At 38.5% G+C, this 17,707-nt stretch overlaps 1 protein-coding gene across 3 annotated transcripts; it reads left to right on the forward strand.

Annotated features, from left to right (window-relative positions):
- The first annotated feature begins 6,413 nt into the window (after nt 1–6,413).
- lrrc3ca (leucine rich repeat containing 3Ca) lies at nt 6,414–14,794 on the forward strand. Of its 3 annotated transcripts, none has more exons than XM_060863177.1 (2): nt 6,414–6,578; nt 11,071–14,794. In XM_060863177.1, the coding sequence occupies exon 2, from the start codon at nt 11,103–11,105 to the stop codon at nt 11,907–11,909; it is 807 nt and encodes a 268-aa protein (XP_060719160.1). In that variant the 5' UTR covers nt 6,414–6,578; nt 11,071–11,102; the 3' UTR covers nt 11,910–14,794. The 3 variants fall into 3 exon arrangements, with proteins under 3 accessions (XP_060719160.1, XP_060719144.1, XP_060719151.1); XM_060863161.1 differs by having other exon boundaries at nt 11,039–14,793; XM_060863168.1 differs by lacking the exon at nt 6,414–6,578 and adding an exon at nt 9,660–9,753 and having other exon boundaries at nt 11,039–14,793.
- The last annotated feature ends 2,913 nt before the right edge of the window (nt 14,795–17,707 follow it).

Consider the following 17,707-nt stretch of genomic DNA (forward strand, 5'->3'; position numbering starts at 1 on the left):
GGACCTGCCATCACATCATGTTAAATGACACTGTCTTGCTGATGAGAAGTGAGCGTGCACAATATGGCTGCCAGCTCAGCATTGGATTTTAATGCAAGGTAAAGAGCACTGGAGCGTTCCGGCTCACTGGGAGGTTCCCCTGATCTTTTCACAGCCTGACCTTCAAAAAAGAACTGATAGAGACCATTATCACCTGAAAGGAAAAAAAATCATTCAAATTGATGTCTAGAGAAAGGTTCATATTAAATTAAAAAGCTCAGATGTCCATGAAACTACTTTATGAGGTTATTTATACACAGTAAACAGGAAGTCTCAATCTGCTCTTCCTGCGATTTTGCTTTATTTTATTGTTTGTTAGGTTTGTATAAAGTATGTAAAAGGATTGTATAAAATAAATATTAAACACGAGAATTTAAATGATCAAACAAAAGAAACTATATTTTATAACAAAAATACAATAAATATCTGGATAAGCGGTAGAAAATGGATGGATGGATGGATTTTAATTAATGAAAATTATCAAAATTATCAAAATTCTAAATAGTGTGTGTGTGTGTGTGTGTGTGTGTGTGTGTGTGTGTGTGTGCGTGTGGTGTGTTAGTGGTTAAAAGATGGCATAACAAAAAGAATACATGTCTCAAACAGTTGATAATTTGCCAGTATCAGAAACCATAATTACAGTGTACCCATACACAATGTACAGTACAGGGTGGTGAGAGAATTTCCTGATTGCCAAGTACCAGAATATTTATGCTCAAAATCAGGTCGCCACTGCCGACAGGTTAAAACCTGGCTCAGATAGCGCTTTTAAAATGTTGAACCAAACAAAACTCCAAAAGGAATATAAAATCTATGCTTTGCAGTCCATGGATGTGAAGAAAATTGTTGTGTGAATGCCACATTTACTAACATGAGAATAAAAAAGGGTTTAAAATGTTCATTCAGGGCAGAAATAAGATCCATTACAAAATCCTCTACAAACCTGTTAGATATTACAGAAATTGATTCAGGGATGTTAATCTCTCCAGGGCGTACAGCACAAGTGCAAGGGTGCCAATATTTTTCAATTTATTTGGCTGAAAGTAATCATTATAGCTTCAAAATCAAATCAAATGCTTCAAGAAGAAAATAATAAATAAGGGTACTTGGGTACAGTCTACTAAATCTGGAATTTTAAACGCTTTATATACAAGCTGGCTGTGTGATTACTGAAGACACTAGCTATAATTACAGGAAATTGTTAGATAGTTCTAACTGTCTAAGTAGTTAACTAACTAGTTAAATACCTGTCCAGAAAAAACTCACTAGATACTTGAGACATCAACTATCACCTGATATCACTTCTTTCTTGTTCTTCTAAAATTCTTGAACATCAGCTGTTTCTCTATCTCACCCAGAATAACCTCTAAGATCCTAACCAACCTGGCTTCAATGTGGTACAGTCCACAGCTGAACCACTCTTGTTGCCATTAGTGAGAAGCTTTGTGTTACTAGATGAGAACCACTTATCAAGGGAACTGGGACCCTTGGGGTACAAGGCGGGGTCAACAAGGACAGCTTGCCAACCTGACAAACTGTCATCAGTCCTCATTATACTTGTCCTTTTAGCAGCCTTTGACATGGTCAATCACATGGCTCTCCTGTCTATCACCATTAGTCGTATAATCTGTGGCACAGCATAGCAAAGGTTTGCTTCTGACATGTAAGGGAAGTCAGGTAAGGTGTCACAGAGGGGATCCACATCTGCCCCATGCAGACATCCCACTGGTGTCTTATAAAACTTGTCTAGATCCTAGACAAGTGCTAGGTCCTCTTCTTTTCTTCCTCTATACCTGATATCTCCGTCTGTTCCTGTCCTTGCTCAGACCCTCGTGTTTCTGCACAGATCTCAGCATGTCATGGATGGCAGTTTATTACTCCAAACTAAATTCCAGCGAGACTTGAGCTGCTGTACATGCCTGAAGATGCATGCTCATGTCAAGATCTTATGAGCTCCCTAGACACTGTCAGATCTCACCATCTGTTACTGCATACAGCCATCTGTCGCTGCACACACTGCACCTGTAATCCTGGACAGATAGTTGTCCTTCTTGTTTGACATAACTAAACTGATTCTGTTTGGAGGTTTCCCCACAACTACATCAGGAGTATCGAGACATTACTATCCACAGAGGCCACTTATGCCCCTTTTCCACCAAGGCAGTTTGAGTGCTGGTTCGGCGCCAGAGCCTAATTTAGAACCAGTTCTTTCTTTTTCAACACCCAAAGCACCGGCTCTGAACCAGGAAAAGTGGTTCTTAAGTAGCACCAAAACGTTGCTGGTCTAGACTTAAGAACCGCTTGTGTCAGGGGCTGTGGGCGGGGCTACTGTACCTTAAGTATACTAATGTTTAATACACTTTTACTTTACTGCAGTATGATACATTGTCAGCACGCATGATAGTAGGTAGCTACATGCTAAATCTAACTTTTTTCTGTGTTAATGATAAAATAATGTTATGTACTTTCTCGATTACAACCTCCGTTTATACAAATTACATGGAGCTGCATGTACACGTTTGATTTGCCGCGTTTGGATGCCAATGTAGGTTCACAAAGCCATGAGCATTAACAGTAAAGCAACATCCGCCATTGTTGATGTTGTGTTTGCCGCTGCTGCGCTAATGTTGCTGTGTAACGTGACACGTATACAGTGATGTCAGACTCGGCTCTATGATGGCTCTCTAACCGAAGGAAAGGCAAACCGGTTCTTAGAAGGTTCACCAGTGGAACCAACTTTGAACCAGCACCCAGTTCTTTTTGGTGGAAAGGGGTATTAGGTGCTTGTTCGGTCCCTTATCACAATCTGACCACTGTATCTAATCCAGAATACAGACAGGTGTGACTTCTTTTCAACCTCCTCAGGTTCTGCCATCACACCCCATTGCTATGCATCCTCCTTTGGTTTTCTGTAGCTGCCTGTGTTAGGTTTAATACATCGATGCTTGTCTACCAAGCCAAAAACAGACCAGTATCCACCTACTTTAAAGTACTTATCACACCATGCACTTCAACATGCAAAATCTGATCCACAAACACTGCTTGACTGTACCTACCATTTTTCAGGGTACAAGGAAGGCATGCATCAAGGCTCCGTCACAAATGTTGTTGGAATACATTTTCCCTGGCTGTCTACATACAGTATGAAGGTTAAAGTCCAACCTCTTTACCCACTTTTAATACTGCACTAACCTTAGTAACTGCGTTTTGTAGGGTGAAGGTGCTCTAATTCCTACGGTGGCCGGGAAGTGCAAAACAAATTAACAAAACCCAAACCAAATTAACAAAACCGAAAACACATTAACAAAACCCAAACCAAATTAACAAAACCCAAACCAAATTAACAAAACCGAAAACACATTAACAAAACCCAAAACACATTAACAAAACCCAAACCAAATTAACAAAACCGAAAACACATTAACAAAACCGAAAACACATTAACAAAACCCAAACCAAATTAACAAAACCCAAACCAAATTAACAAATCAGAAAACACATTAACAAATTCGAAAACACAACGACAAGTCAGACAACCCAGAAATGGTAGTGTATCGTTTTTGAATGGAAACTTACCGATCATTGGACAAGACACCTGTCACTCAAGATATACAGGTATGGAATCTTATGTGTAATGTGTAAAGTTCTCCGTTTAAATAAAGTTCTCCGTTCAGGAAAATAACAGAATTAATCCACAGTAATCCATTCCATCCATCCATTCCAACTTTTCCCTGTGGCAGACTGTTGAACTTCATGTATACTTTGAGTGACAGGTGTCTTGTCCAATCACAAACTATACCAACCGCTTCCGGGTTGTCTGAAATGTCGTTGTGTTTTCTGATTTGTTCATTTGTTTTCTGATTTGTTCATTTGTTTTCTGATTTGTTAATGTGTTTTCTGATTTGTTAATGTGTTTCATGCACCGATTCAGACAACCCGGAAGCGGTAGGTATAGTTTGTGAATGGAAACTTACCGATCATTGGACAAGACGACTGTCATTAAAGATATACAGGTGAATGAAAGGTGTCTCGTCCGATGATGGTAAGTTTCCATTAACAAATTATACCAACCGCTTCCGGGTTGTCTGACTTGTTAATGTGTTTTGGGTTTTGTTAATGTGTTTTGGGTTTTGTTAATTTGGTTTGGGTTTTGTTAATTTGGTTTGGGTTTTGTTAATTTGGTTTGGGTTTTGTTAATGTGTTTTGGGTTTTGTTAATTTGGTTTGGGTTTTGTTAATGTGGTTTCGGTTTTGTTAATTTGGTTTGGGTTTTGTTAATTTGGTTTGGGTTTTGTTAATGTGGTTTGGGTTTTGTTAATGTGTTTTCGGTTTTGTTAATTTGGTTTGGGTTTTGTTAATTTGGTTTGGGTTTTGTTAATTTGGTTTGGGTTTTGTTAATTTGTTTTGCACTTCCCGGCCACCGTAAATTCCTCATGAAGACGTGCTTTTGAAACAGACTGCTGTACGTCACTTTACGTAAGTGTGTAAACGTAAATCACTGTAACTAGCTGCAAGGACTTGACCTCACAATCCTATTAGCATGGACCTCTGGTGTATCTGATCTGCAGATTTCATATTCAATATGGAAACAGCAACAACCCTGAATATTGTGGCATGATAATGTAGTCAACATATAAAAATATGCCTTACAAAACTGCCAAAACAGTGTCAGATCAAAAAGTTGTGAAGTAAAACAATCTGACATACATGATATAAATGTTTAGAAATGTAGGGGAAGGAGGATGAGCACATTCCCAGGGGATGAGAGAGGGAGAGAAGGAGAGAGAGAACAGTAAACCAGATTAAATTAGGTGAGGCCAGAGAAGTTTAAGGTGAAAGTACGACTTAACAAAAATTAGAAATGACACATTAACTCTATTGTTCATGTTTCTGGAATGAAGATGTGGACATAGATAGATAGATAGATAGATAGATAGATGGATGGATGGATGGATGGATGGATGGATGGATGGATGGATGGATAGATAGATAGATAGATAGATAGATAGACAGACAGACAGACAGACAGATAGATAGATAGATAGATAGATAGATAGACATACAGAGACAGACAGACAGACAGATAGACAGACAGACAGACAGACAGACAGATAGATAGATAGATAGATAGATAGATAGATAGATAGATAGATAGATGTTAGATAGATAGACAGACAGACAGACAGACAGACAGACAGATAGATAGATAGATAGATAGATAGATAGATAGATAGATAGACAGACAGACAGACTCATCAAAACCAGCTAAATTGTCCAAATTAACTCAGTGCTTTAGAGAGATAAAAGACTGGATGAGCTGTAATTTTCTGTTATTAAACTCTGATAAGACAGAAATACTAATTATAGGTCCAAAAACCAGTACACAGAAACTCTCACAATTTAACTTCCAATTAGAGGGATGTACTGTTACTAGTAGCTCGACAGTGAAAGACCTGGGTGTTATATTAGACAGCAACTTGTCCTTTGAAAATCATATCGCCCATACCACAAAAACAGCCTTCTTTCACCTTAGAAATATTGCCAAGCTGAGAAACATCCTGTCTGTATCTGATGCTGAGAAGCTAGTTCATGCTTTCATGACCTCTAGACTGGACTATTGTAATGCATTACTAGGTGGTTGTCCTGCATCTTTAATAAATAGGCTACAGTTAGTCCAAAATGCAGCTGCCAGAGTTCTCACTAGGACAAGAAAGTATGACCATATAACCACAATTTTATCATCTCTACACTGGCTATCTGTTAAGTTTAGAATTGATTACAAACTGCTGCTACTTACGTACAAGGCTCTTAATGGTTTAGCTCCCATGTATCTAACTAGTCTTCTAACACGTTACAATCCTTCACGCTCTCTGAGATCACAAAACTCAGGACTCCTGGTAGTCCCCAGAATATCTAAGTCTACTAAAGGCGGTAGAGCGTTCTCTTATTTAGCTCCCAAACTCTGGAATAGTCTTCCTGATAGTGTTCGGGGTTCAGACACACTTTCACAGTTTAAATGTAGATTAAAAACTCATCTCTTTAGTCAGGCGTACACATAACACATCCCATTATAGATAGATAGATAGATAGATAGATAGATAGATAGATAGATAGATAGATAGATAGATAGATAGATAGCGTATTTTAATCTCTGGAACGCTGCTCTACATTTGTGCAGAAAGAAAATTATACTCGAATTATACTCTTGAAGTGAGAGTCGCTGTTGCTGATTGGATGGAATTCGCTGCGCTTTCGCCTCTGACGCTGCACTGGTTGCGTGGAAACTGAGCGAAAGGTTTCCTCGCGCACGCGACCGAGTTATTTGTCAGGGATTCTCGACACGAGCGCCTCTCTCTCTCTCTCTCTCTGTCTCTCTCTCGCTCTCTCTTACACACACGCACACACACATTCACACGCACACACACACACACAGTGTCGCGCGATTTGTTTGTGCGACGCACTCGCGCCTGTGTTGTGCTTCATAAAGTGAAGATGTGAAGGCGAACTTTCCTTGGCTCCGGTCACGAGCGCGAGAGAAACGTGAGTCCGCGACATGCGCGTGCTTTAACGATAATGCATCTTAGTTCAATATAATGCAACTTATGTGTGTGTGTGTGTGTGTGTGTGTGTGTGTGTGTGTGTGTGTGTGTGTGTGTGTGTGTGTGTGTGTGTCTTTTCCTGGCACTTCATGTTACCGTATTATTATTATTATTATTATTATTATTATTATTATTATTATTATTATTATTATTATGCTGTTTCTGCTGATCTTATTAATATCAGCAGTAATTACAACACCAGTATTTCAGTGTTATCTCAAACTTAGACCTGCATTTATTTCCACCTATTTCACACTTGCGTTTTAATAAGTTATAAATTCTAAAACAAAAATAAAACATGAACGTCAACACAATTTATTTGCTTCTTTTTTACCCTGACCACCTCAAGGCTAATTATTTTCTTGCATGTCTGCAGCCTCTTATACCACATCAAATGACATTTTTAATTAATTAATATGTAGAATGCACACAAAAAGTTATTTTCTGTCCTCACATTTATAGCTAACCACCAGACAAAACAGCTTGTTATGTTACAGAGAAACTGCAAAGAAGTGCAAACACTTTCCCTCTTACATATAGTTTTAACTCTGACACTGGAGACTCCTTCCATAAATCTCCTTCCAGAAAACCCGTGCAGGTCTTTTAATCTGTACACATCCCTGTGAACTAGCTCTTCCTATAGAAACATGAACCTAATTAATGTCCACTAGTGTCAAAGACACTGTTGTATAAAGGAACCAACACCCTCGGAGTCTCCATGGTGTATGTTTGCATAACGGGTCTCTGTATATTAAGGAAATCTTTATTTAAAAGGCATGATTGCTGGCAGGAGGCTTCGAACATCCTGTTCCACCGCTCTGAGTCTGGGGGATGTTTAAAATGGATTATTCAATTTCTTTCCGTACATTAGGCAGTATGTGCTCAGTGGCTGAGTTATAGACAGCTTGAAGAACGTCAATATTAGATCTATGGGTATATTTTAAAGAGCATCTCTGGGAAATAGTTAACGGTGCTAGCATTCTTTGTTTCTCTGAAATGACACTGAAGAGGCCAGGTTTGAATGACGCTGATGGATGGGTGCAATAATAGGATTGTAGTGGCATATATTTTGATTTTAATATAGTGCTGTTGCTTTAAGTGGTTTTAGTGCTATTGAGTGAACCTGTGACCTCTGTTTGACCACACACAAGACACCAGATCGATGTATGATGGAAGAGAAAGCCAGTGCTGCTGTATGTGATAGATGAAAAGAAACCTGGAGGTCATATTGTAGCTGTCCAATAAACATCACTACTAAAGCTCTAGATGCATAAACTGACAATGTTATTAACAAAGCCTTTGAATGTCACTGCGCTGTTTAATTCTGCATTCTGATTGGCCAGACAACAAATTAAAACACTTCATGTTGTTAAAGAAAAAACTATCAACTATTCTAGGTGTTAATCAAGGCTTATTGACATAACTGAACTGAGTCAGCTCCATAGCTTACTGATATTTGGTTAAGTATGTTCAAACTTCACACTAATTTCCTAAAAGGCTTTAATGTTGGTTATAAATGGTCCTCAGTCCTCAGTCAACAAGTAGTTACAGAATATGGTACATTTATGTGTGTGAATATGAAAATAATGCCATATATATCGTTAAAGTGCAAAATGTGCATTTAGTGCAAATTGTGCAATTGTGTAAAAGTCTGGCTGAGGCGGTGGGTGTTGTGGCAAGTCCAGAAAAGTCAGGAAAGGGTTCATGCTGTAGGTGGTCTCCCAGCTGAGGGCTTGAATGGCCTGTGGGAAGAAACCTCTCCTCATTCTATCTGTGTTCGACAAACACAACCGAAAAATCGTCCATTGTTGGGATGGCTGAGGTCTTCCTATCCTTGGTCCTGCAGCGTTGATGTAGATAGATGCCAACCAGGCTGTAATGCTACCCCGTCAGCATACTCTCAATAGTGCAGGTGTAAAAAGTAGTGAGCCTTTGAACATGTCTTATGTAAAGTGTTATCTAAAGTGTTTTTTGCTCATTCTAAGTCATTAGAAGTCATCGTGAAGGACAAACATGGCTTATGTTTCCAAACCGCTCATCCTTGAAGCCATCATGCTCTTCTGTTTCTTTCTCTATAATGTAAGCTTCTCGCACTTGACCCCCATCTTCCTGTGATGCCTTCATCCTTCCACCTTATTTATTGCTAGTTTTTTTAACCCTTTCCTTTTACACGCAGAAACGTCACATTGAATAAGCATCCTGTTTCTTATTCATGAGTCTGAGTAGGTAGATGTTACTGTTTTGGCTTATCTGTGCGCTCCTTATTTGCTTCGCTGCTTAAGCCACATTATCACCAGAAGGTAAACCGACGCCCATTTTGGCTAAACAGGGTTTAGATTCAGTGATGCCGCTGAAACTATGGCTGATTGTTTTGAAAAACGAGAGGTGATAAACATCTCAGGCTTGTTTCCTAGCGAACCTTTTGGCAAATGTTGATAAGGCAGTCCATAAGGAGATTTAAGGTCAGTACTGTTTCTTTTCTCCTTTCTTCATTGTCTCACTTCCTCAGACTTCATTACAGGGTTCATTTCCCTGGTGTGTCGTAGCACTATCATATTGCCTCATTTCAAACAACACAAACAAAATTTCTACACACTCATTATGGAAACCTTTTAAGTACTTCTTCTTAGATGGATTTCTTTTTTTAATCAGCGAAAGTGGATTTTTTTTTCTTTCAGCCAATTGTCTTCTTATTTCAAGATCTCATGACCAGTACTTGAGAATGAATTTAATCATAGCTGAATATTTTGGCCTGGAAGACCATTTTATGTATAAAATCATTCTGTTCTGTTCTGTCTTCAATGGATATAATTGTTATAATTGTCTGCTAGATCCAATTATACCAAAACACCGCTGAATTCTTGATTCTGATTCATTAGAGTTTCTTTAACAACAGCTCATTCGTTCTAATGTGTCATGGTTTCTATGGTAACATCTCATTCATAGGGACTCGCTTCACATAAATGATCGAAAAAGGTCAAATATTATTAGATGTTTATTTAATCTTTTCTGTTTTATTTAACTTTCATGGAATTAGGCAGTGTCGGAACAAACTGAGGTAAAGCTGCGGAGATTATGGTGGTTTCTTTTTGGTTTTGCAGTCAAGATGACAAGAGGTGTGTTTATTTTTTGTTTTATTAACTTAAATAAAATTGTTATTTTATCACTAATAAGGAGTTATGGTGAAAGGTGGTAGTGGCTTTCTTTAAGGGTTAAAGGTCAGGACTTTTTTTTAGTCAAACAATTTGCCCCTCACAGTTACTTGCACTTAAGACAAAGTGAACCATGTCTTGCGTGAAACGACTACGGATTACAGTGCCTGTGGGATAGGATGACCAAAATGGCAACTGGGGCTTGAATAGCAGTCAGACGTACGGTCATGACTTCTACTGATATGGTCTATTCAGGGGAAATGTTTAGCAAACTAAATGACAGGCACAAGATTATCATTAGAAATCGCATAAGCATTCCACCCAAACTCAAATTAGAGAACTGTTCTTTTAGAACTGCTATAAAATTCTTTATTATGCGCCTTGTTCTTTCATCAAAGTACCAAGACAAGGAACGTTGTTCACGCCCCCTGCCACTACTCGTCAAACCTGGATGGTATGAGTGCCCGAGGTGATGCTGTGAATTAGGACAGCACAGCAGGGATTGCAGTCAATCAGTGTGCACAGGGGGAAAGTATTAATTCATGCCCTTTGTCCCAAAGTGGAGTAAGGGTTAGGGTTAGTTTTAGGTGTGTATTTAAAAAAAATAAGTGTAAAGCCACCTTCATAAGTTTGTTATTTAGAACTATGCTAAAGAGCTTGAGAGAGGTAGTGTGAATGAGAGAGATTGAGAGGGAGAGAGAGAGATCCCTGTTGCCTACAGCAATTAAAGCAGCTAGCCTCCATCTGTGCATAAAATAACACACTCCAGCTCAGTCATCAATCAGCAGCTTGTTATTATGTGTGTGTGTGTGTGTGTGTGTGTGTGTGTGTGCGTGTGTGCATGTGCTTGTGTGTGTCTGAGAGAGAGAGTGAGAGAGAGAGAGAGAGAGAGAGAGAGAGAGAGAGAGTGTTCTAGTAGGTACATATAAGGGATGTAATTTATTCTGTGTTAATTGGAGGGCAATCAAAGTAGGTTATGTAGACACACACACATACACACACACACACACACACACAAGAGAGAGATGGAGATATAACTGACACCAGAGCTAAATAATTTTTACAGCTTAGAAAAATGGACAATGAACAGATGCTATAATATATCAATGGCCATATGGCTAACAAATTACATTAAAAAATAAATAAATAAAGAAGAAAGAAAGAAAATTAATTAATAAATAATAATAATAATAATAATATGAAATTTGACCACCATATTCCTGTTTGATATTTATTTCTTTTTTGCCAGGCCTGATTGAGACGTCTCCTTTTGACCAACAGATTCTCAGAAGGGAGTATGCACCCATTTCACCATGCCTTTGCCATCCTGTTGGCTGCTCCGGCACTCTGTGGTCATGTGCTTGCTGCTGCACAGCTTGGTGTTGATGACACTCTGCTTCCACCACGCAGCCACCTCCTGCTCCAATCGTTGCTACTGCTCTGAGAGCGAGGGTCCATCCGGGGGCAAGACAATGCGGTGCAGCAACCTACACCTCACCGAGATCCCACAGGACATCCCAAATGACACGCGGCGCCTCTACCTTGACTACAACTTGCTGACCAGTGTCCCTGCCAATGCCTTTCAAGATCTTCCTCTTCTGGCAGAACTCGATCTTTCCCACAACAAGCTGGCAATCCTTGAGCCTGGAGCTTTCAGGGGCCTGGGTGCATCGTTGCTGTTCTTGGATCTGTCCTCCAACCAGCTGGCCACACTGGACCCCGAAGCTTTTGAAGACGTGAGGGCTCGATCCAATCTGACCGGTAACCCCTGGCACTGTGACTGCCGGTTACAGACAGCACTTCCACTCCTCAATCTGGAGCCTGTGTCTCTCACCGGCATTGTTTGCCAAACATCAGAGCCTGAGGACTCAGGTGCCCAAGGTGTGCCCTTTCTGCTGGCCAAAGACTTGGACCTATGCGTGGTGCTTAAAAAGACCACAGACGTGGCCATGCTAGTGACCATGTTTGGATGGTTCTCCATGGTCATCTCCTACCTGGTCTACTATGTGCGGCATAATCAAGAAGATGCCAGGCGCCACCTGGAGTATCTCAAGTCTCTGCCCAGCAGGCAGGGCAAGTCTGAGGAGTCTTCCACCACCACCATTAGCACTGTGGTTTGACTTTTGCTAAAGGGGGAAGGTTCTCAGGCAAGCAAAGGGCAGTGGGTACACTCAGATTCTAACCTGGAAGGGGAACCAACATGTGTGCAATCGTCTCTGGAAATAAACGGCACAGTGGACTGCAACTCTCCAGACAATCAGAAAGTGAATGTAACCAGCCTTAAAAACAAACATGGTGTCTTAGCAGCTGGAAAAATCCTGCAGCAAGTCTTCCATTTCAGGCTCAAACATAAAGAAAAACCCTACTTGCCAGCATAGCAAGATATTTGCAGGGGTCATCTAATCTTATCCAAATAAATAATTGATCCAGGACCAGCCAGGCTCCAATACTGCACTGGCAGAGTGGTTTATCTACTCGGAATGCTTTTGAAAAGAAGACAAGTTGTTACTTTTCTTTGTGTTCCTCTAGTTATTTTTAAAAGGATCCCCATTTATTTGCCAGAGCATGTAGCATAAAGAAAGCACTCTCTTCCATTATGGTATTAACATGAAAATTTCTAATGTTTATTTCAAGGACTATTGTCAGTTTTATAAAAGAGCAATGCATTAACCTACACTTCGGTCCTTTTTAATATTATGAATAAATTGTTAGTAAAAGTCAGTGTTTTGCTTTAAGATGTACATTTTGATCATTTTTAGCAGAACTAATCATATTGAAACAAAAAAGGACACCAGCTGATCCAGAATTTTTGAGGGGAAATTACCACAAGTAATTACCAAAGTTATTTATTTATTTTATAATTATTTTTATCATTATCTGATGAAGTACACATTGATCACAACTAATGCAGTCATTGATTGTGTTGTTTCTAGTCCTGGTCCTGAAATTTCCCCGCTCTGAAGATATTGGGGTTTTTCTGCTCTAACAGAGTTAATCCAACTAATTAAAGCCAAACAATGACACTGTTTCATCCCTTAGATGTCATCTTGGAGCAGAGTCTAATGTTCCCATGTTCTCTTTATGTCAATGTGTTTTCTCCCACTTTCCAACAGGTGGATTGGCTACACTAAACTGATCCTTGATGTGAATGTATATGTCAGTGTGTGTATTCTTCTTGACCTGTAATGGACCAGCATCCCATCTAGTGTTCCTGGGAGAGGCTTTAGAGCCACCTCCACCCTGACCTGGATGATAGGCATCCTTAAGATGAACAAACAAGCCAAACAATGGATGTCGCCAATCCATATTTTGGCCATTTGATGCACAAAGCCTGACAAAAAAATTTCATCTAATAATTTCTGATTGAGCTGCCAGAAAATTGAATTATTTGCAAAGGTGCCATCAGCTTTGTTCATCTGTCTTGCAGAGTCACAGAATCACCAATTGATAGCTCATACTGTATGTACTGTACAAGCAGAATTTCTGAAATGTCCATGTGACTATAATTTGATAGGGTTGTCACGTGAGCCATCACAGAAACACACACACAAGCCATAATTCTTCATTTATATATTTAATATTCAGGTTTGCTTAAAGTTTAGTTTACTTATAATTTATTTTTAGCTTTTTGAGGGTAAGGATGGGATTTTAGTATGGGTCTAGGGAAATTAGAGATCACTGGTATATTTATTTTTTGGTTTGGGGGAATTAGGCATTTAGTTCATGGTTTTGGGGTACTAGATTTAGGTACACAAAATTGGCATTTGTTTTTTGGGCAATTAACAGCAAGAGGGTGCTTTTATTGTTTGGAAAATTACAGGTGTACTGCTGTTGACTGCAGCATTTTAAGTGAACCAGAACTGCAAACAATAAGACTACAAACTAACTACTATCAACATCCAAATTTCAGGGAAAACTTCTGTGTATTCAGAGTTAAGTTTCACATATGATTAATTCTTAGTCAAACGTATACCCTTCACCTTACATGTAGTTCACATCTCTGAGGTTGCCAGATTTTTCTCAGTAGCATCTTGACTATCTTTAAATATTAACAGCCTGAAATGATTTAAGTTCAGAAAATGCAGACTGTACAAGAAAAATGAGCAGATTTTATTTTATAACATAAAATTAACAAATGAAAAGAGATGTGTGATGATGTGAATGAGAAAATGACAAGCATTGAAATTGCTGCATGAATAGTCATAATTATCAAAATATTACCAAATATCAATTAGGATGTTTTAATTGATTGCTTCAGTATTAATCACCGAAGCAAATTTGGGTTAATTGAACAAAAAGGCTTCATTATTCAGCACCACATAGAATAGCAGTTGATCCAGCACAGACTGTTAGTGTTTAAATGTTATATCAGATGTAGACAGTTACTCATGAAAACAATTTGAAGCCATGAGGATAGTAAACATGAAATTGAAATATGAGTGCTGGAATTTTGACATATTGTTTATTTTGTTGTTGACTTAATTAAAGAAATGTTTTTGTTCATTTAATAAACTCTAATGTGACTGTAATGAAAATGTGTCTAAGGTTCAAAGAGCAAGCATAAATTAATTCATGACTTTATCCATTAAAAATTTACTTTTCAAATAAGCAAAACCTCAAGTAAAATCAATTTATTCATTAATTATGTATTTAATATAGTGTTATGTATATGAATGACATTCCATAGCGGAAACATGCACAATGTATTGTTTTTATAGCACAAGAGAAAAATCACATATAACTGAGAAATGCAAGATTTGGAGAAATTGCCCCCTGTATGCGTAACTCTCACACAACTTCTCACACAACAGTAACTTAAGTCTGACGTCAGAATACCAATGTTTATCTCAACTCTGAACACGGTCTGAGTTTTTTTGTCACACTGTGTGTACGAACTGATGCAAATTAAAGGTAGGGTCTCTGTTGTTTGAAAGCCAATGTTGACATTTGAAATCACCAAAACAAACAGGCCCCTAACCGAAACGGGTCCCACCCCTGTAGTGATAGCTCCACCCACACATACATACTGTACGTAACCCAGGCAACTAATGGAAAGAAATGTGTCTTTATCATAGCAGAAGGGAAGAACAATACGATTGTAGATAAACAAACAAGCAAAAATGACACACAAGCATAATCATGCAAAGGACGGCATATATTAGTTCTGTGAAACAAAGCAAAACCAACGTTACTCACCTATCGAGAAGGAAAAAAGCGGCCTCGGCGACCTAAGTAAAGTTGGCTGCATATTCACAGATTTGAGTTTCCCGAGTCAATAACTCCTGAGCTAAAAGCTGTTACTAGCAAAACACGGTTGTAGCTGCCTCTCTACATTACAACGATAGAAAAGAGGTGTTATTTGTGTAGTAACAGCATTTAGCTCAGGAGTTATTGACTCGGGAAACTACAGTCTGTGAATATGCGGCCAACTTCCCGCTCCTTCAGTTCTCTCCAGCACTGGAAAGCTGATCCTATATTAACACATGTCCTACTTCTTGCTTTATCGTAAGCCTTTCTTCGCTTTCTTTGTTTTTATCCGCCATGTCAATGTTAAAACCGCGTTCTGCTAATGTCACACATGCACACTGAACACTCTCGCTGCTGCATATTGACAAGACACGCCCCTTTCTGCTCATTGGCTACACGTTTGTTTTGATTTTTGTTTTGTTTGTCGTTCCGACTCAGTTTTCTTAAGCATTTCTCAAACAAAGGAGACCCTACCTTTAACTCTTGGTTCAATTCCGTAAACACTTTGTACATTCAGGTTGTACATTTAACATCCTCTTATGATCGTCGCACAGTACAATGTGATATCTTACCAAATCAGTGAAATTTGCCACAAAGTAAAACCGTTTAAGTATTTTAGTTTGCAACAGGATAAAAATTTGTACAGTGTTTAGGAGCCTTTACTCTGTCCATGGTCATGTCCTCGAATTTAATTCAATAGCATTTAAGTAAGCCCTCATCCTTTCCAAATCAGATAAAGCTTCTAAATTCAGTTAGCGTGTTGTATTGGCGATAATTTACTTTGCTATAGTGTAATTGTGTGACCTGAAGATTAGATGCAGAATTTAAGTGAATTTACTGGAATCTGCCAAATCCTTCAAGCTTAAGAGTTCTTTCCCAGAGTCGTTCTGTGAGTTACAAGTCCAGGACTGGAAACTGATGCTATCGACTGTTTTCAAGTTGTATATTTCTTTATTTACTTTTTACTCATTTTGACTGGCCTAAATCTTTTTTTTTTAACCCACCTCAGTTACTCAGGACTCCAAAAGCCTTTTTCAAGCTACAACAGGTTTGAGGTTCAGCTTTAGTGCTAATCCTCTAAACAGATTTGCACAGAAATGCTACCAATGAAATGTACTCATCTAAAAGAGGGCTGTGCATATGTTTAAATTTAAGAGGCTTATGGATTTAAATAAAATGATGAGTCACGCTGTATTGGATAATTTAATTATGATATAAGAAAATGTGTGGACTTTTGACACTGTGCTACAGTATCAAGTTTAGGAGCAGATTGAGATCCAGTGGAATTATCACACTGCTGATTTTTTAGGTAAGGTTTCAGTCAGTAACTTACGTAGCTGCAGTATCCAGAATCACAAGGATAATATTTTGTACTTTAATTAAGTATAAAAATATATTTTTTTCTTTATATGTTGTATGAATTATTCCACATACAGTATTCAGGATGCATTTTAATCTGAAAAAAACTTACACAGAAAAATGTACTTTTGTCTTTTGTTCCATTAAAGATTACGTCTTTCAAAAAAAACTTCAAAGACTTAAAAAAAAAAGTCTGACACTGTGGTGCTGTTCTTGAGAAACGTTTCTATTTTCCAGTGAGAGATTTCCTGCTGAGGAAACTGAAACTGCCCAGCCTGCTGGGCTGGTGATTTTCACACTCAACTCATATCTCTCTCTCTCTCTCTCTCTCTCTCTCTCTCTCTCTCTCTCTTTCTCACACACAAACACACATATACATAGGCCAAGAGCTGAACATAAAGCTGTGAAAGCCATCCAGGAGTCTTGTTAACTCGGTACAAACATAGGCACAGTAAATATCATAATATCATCCATTGCCACATGACTGAGTTGATAATGGGAATGAAAGTGGGACAGAGAAGCAAAGTTTAGAGCAGAATAATACTGCAGGCTTTTAATTATTTAATTACATGACATTTTTTCATTAAAACAGCAATGTCTTCTGTATGAGATTATTCAGGGGTGTATTAGGTAATAGGAGGGTGTGATTATAAGATTAGAGACAAGTGTAAATTCTCAAGGAGATACTAAACACTAGAGGTGTGCATCGGACCATCTTCAGTGTCCACACTTAGCTCAGTACATCCAATATCTCTTTATAATTGTCTGAATCACATTGAGGTTCTGCCCATCGCTCACCATCACAGAATAAGTCAACTGATCTAGGGTGTGTTTCAGCTTGGTGTGTGCTAACCAGTGGGTACAAAGCAGTGCTGCACAAGTGATGCATGGTAAGTGCCTTGCGCTAATGCATTATAAAAGCATTCTCCACACAGGATGTACTCATTGCAATGTTACCCCCAAAAGAGATGAGTCATAGTACTCTGTAATCTACATAAAGCAAGGTTGGAAACATTTATGAAGGTGTTATTTATCATTTTTACAGAAGTGTTTCAATATCTTTAATAATCACATCACTTCCAAAAACTATGATTCACAACATTATCACATTGTGTAATGTAACTAACATTACACATAACACTGTAACTTACATAACTACAGATCACACTGTAACTAACATAACTACACACCACACCGCAACTAAGATAACTACACACCACACTGTAAAAACATAACTACACACCACACTGTAACTAAGATAACTACACACCACACTGTAAAAACATAACTACACACCACACTGTAACTAAGA

Source organism: Tachysurus vachellii, chromosome 2 (genome assembly GCF_030014155.1).
Source record: "Tachysurus vachellii isolate PV-2020 chromosome 2, HZAU_Pvac_v1, whole genome shotgun sequence".
NCBI classification, from domain to species: Eukaryota; Metazoa; Chordata; class Actinopteri; order Siluriformes; family Bagridae; genus Tachysurus; species Tachysurus vachellii.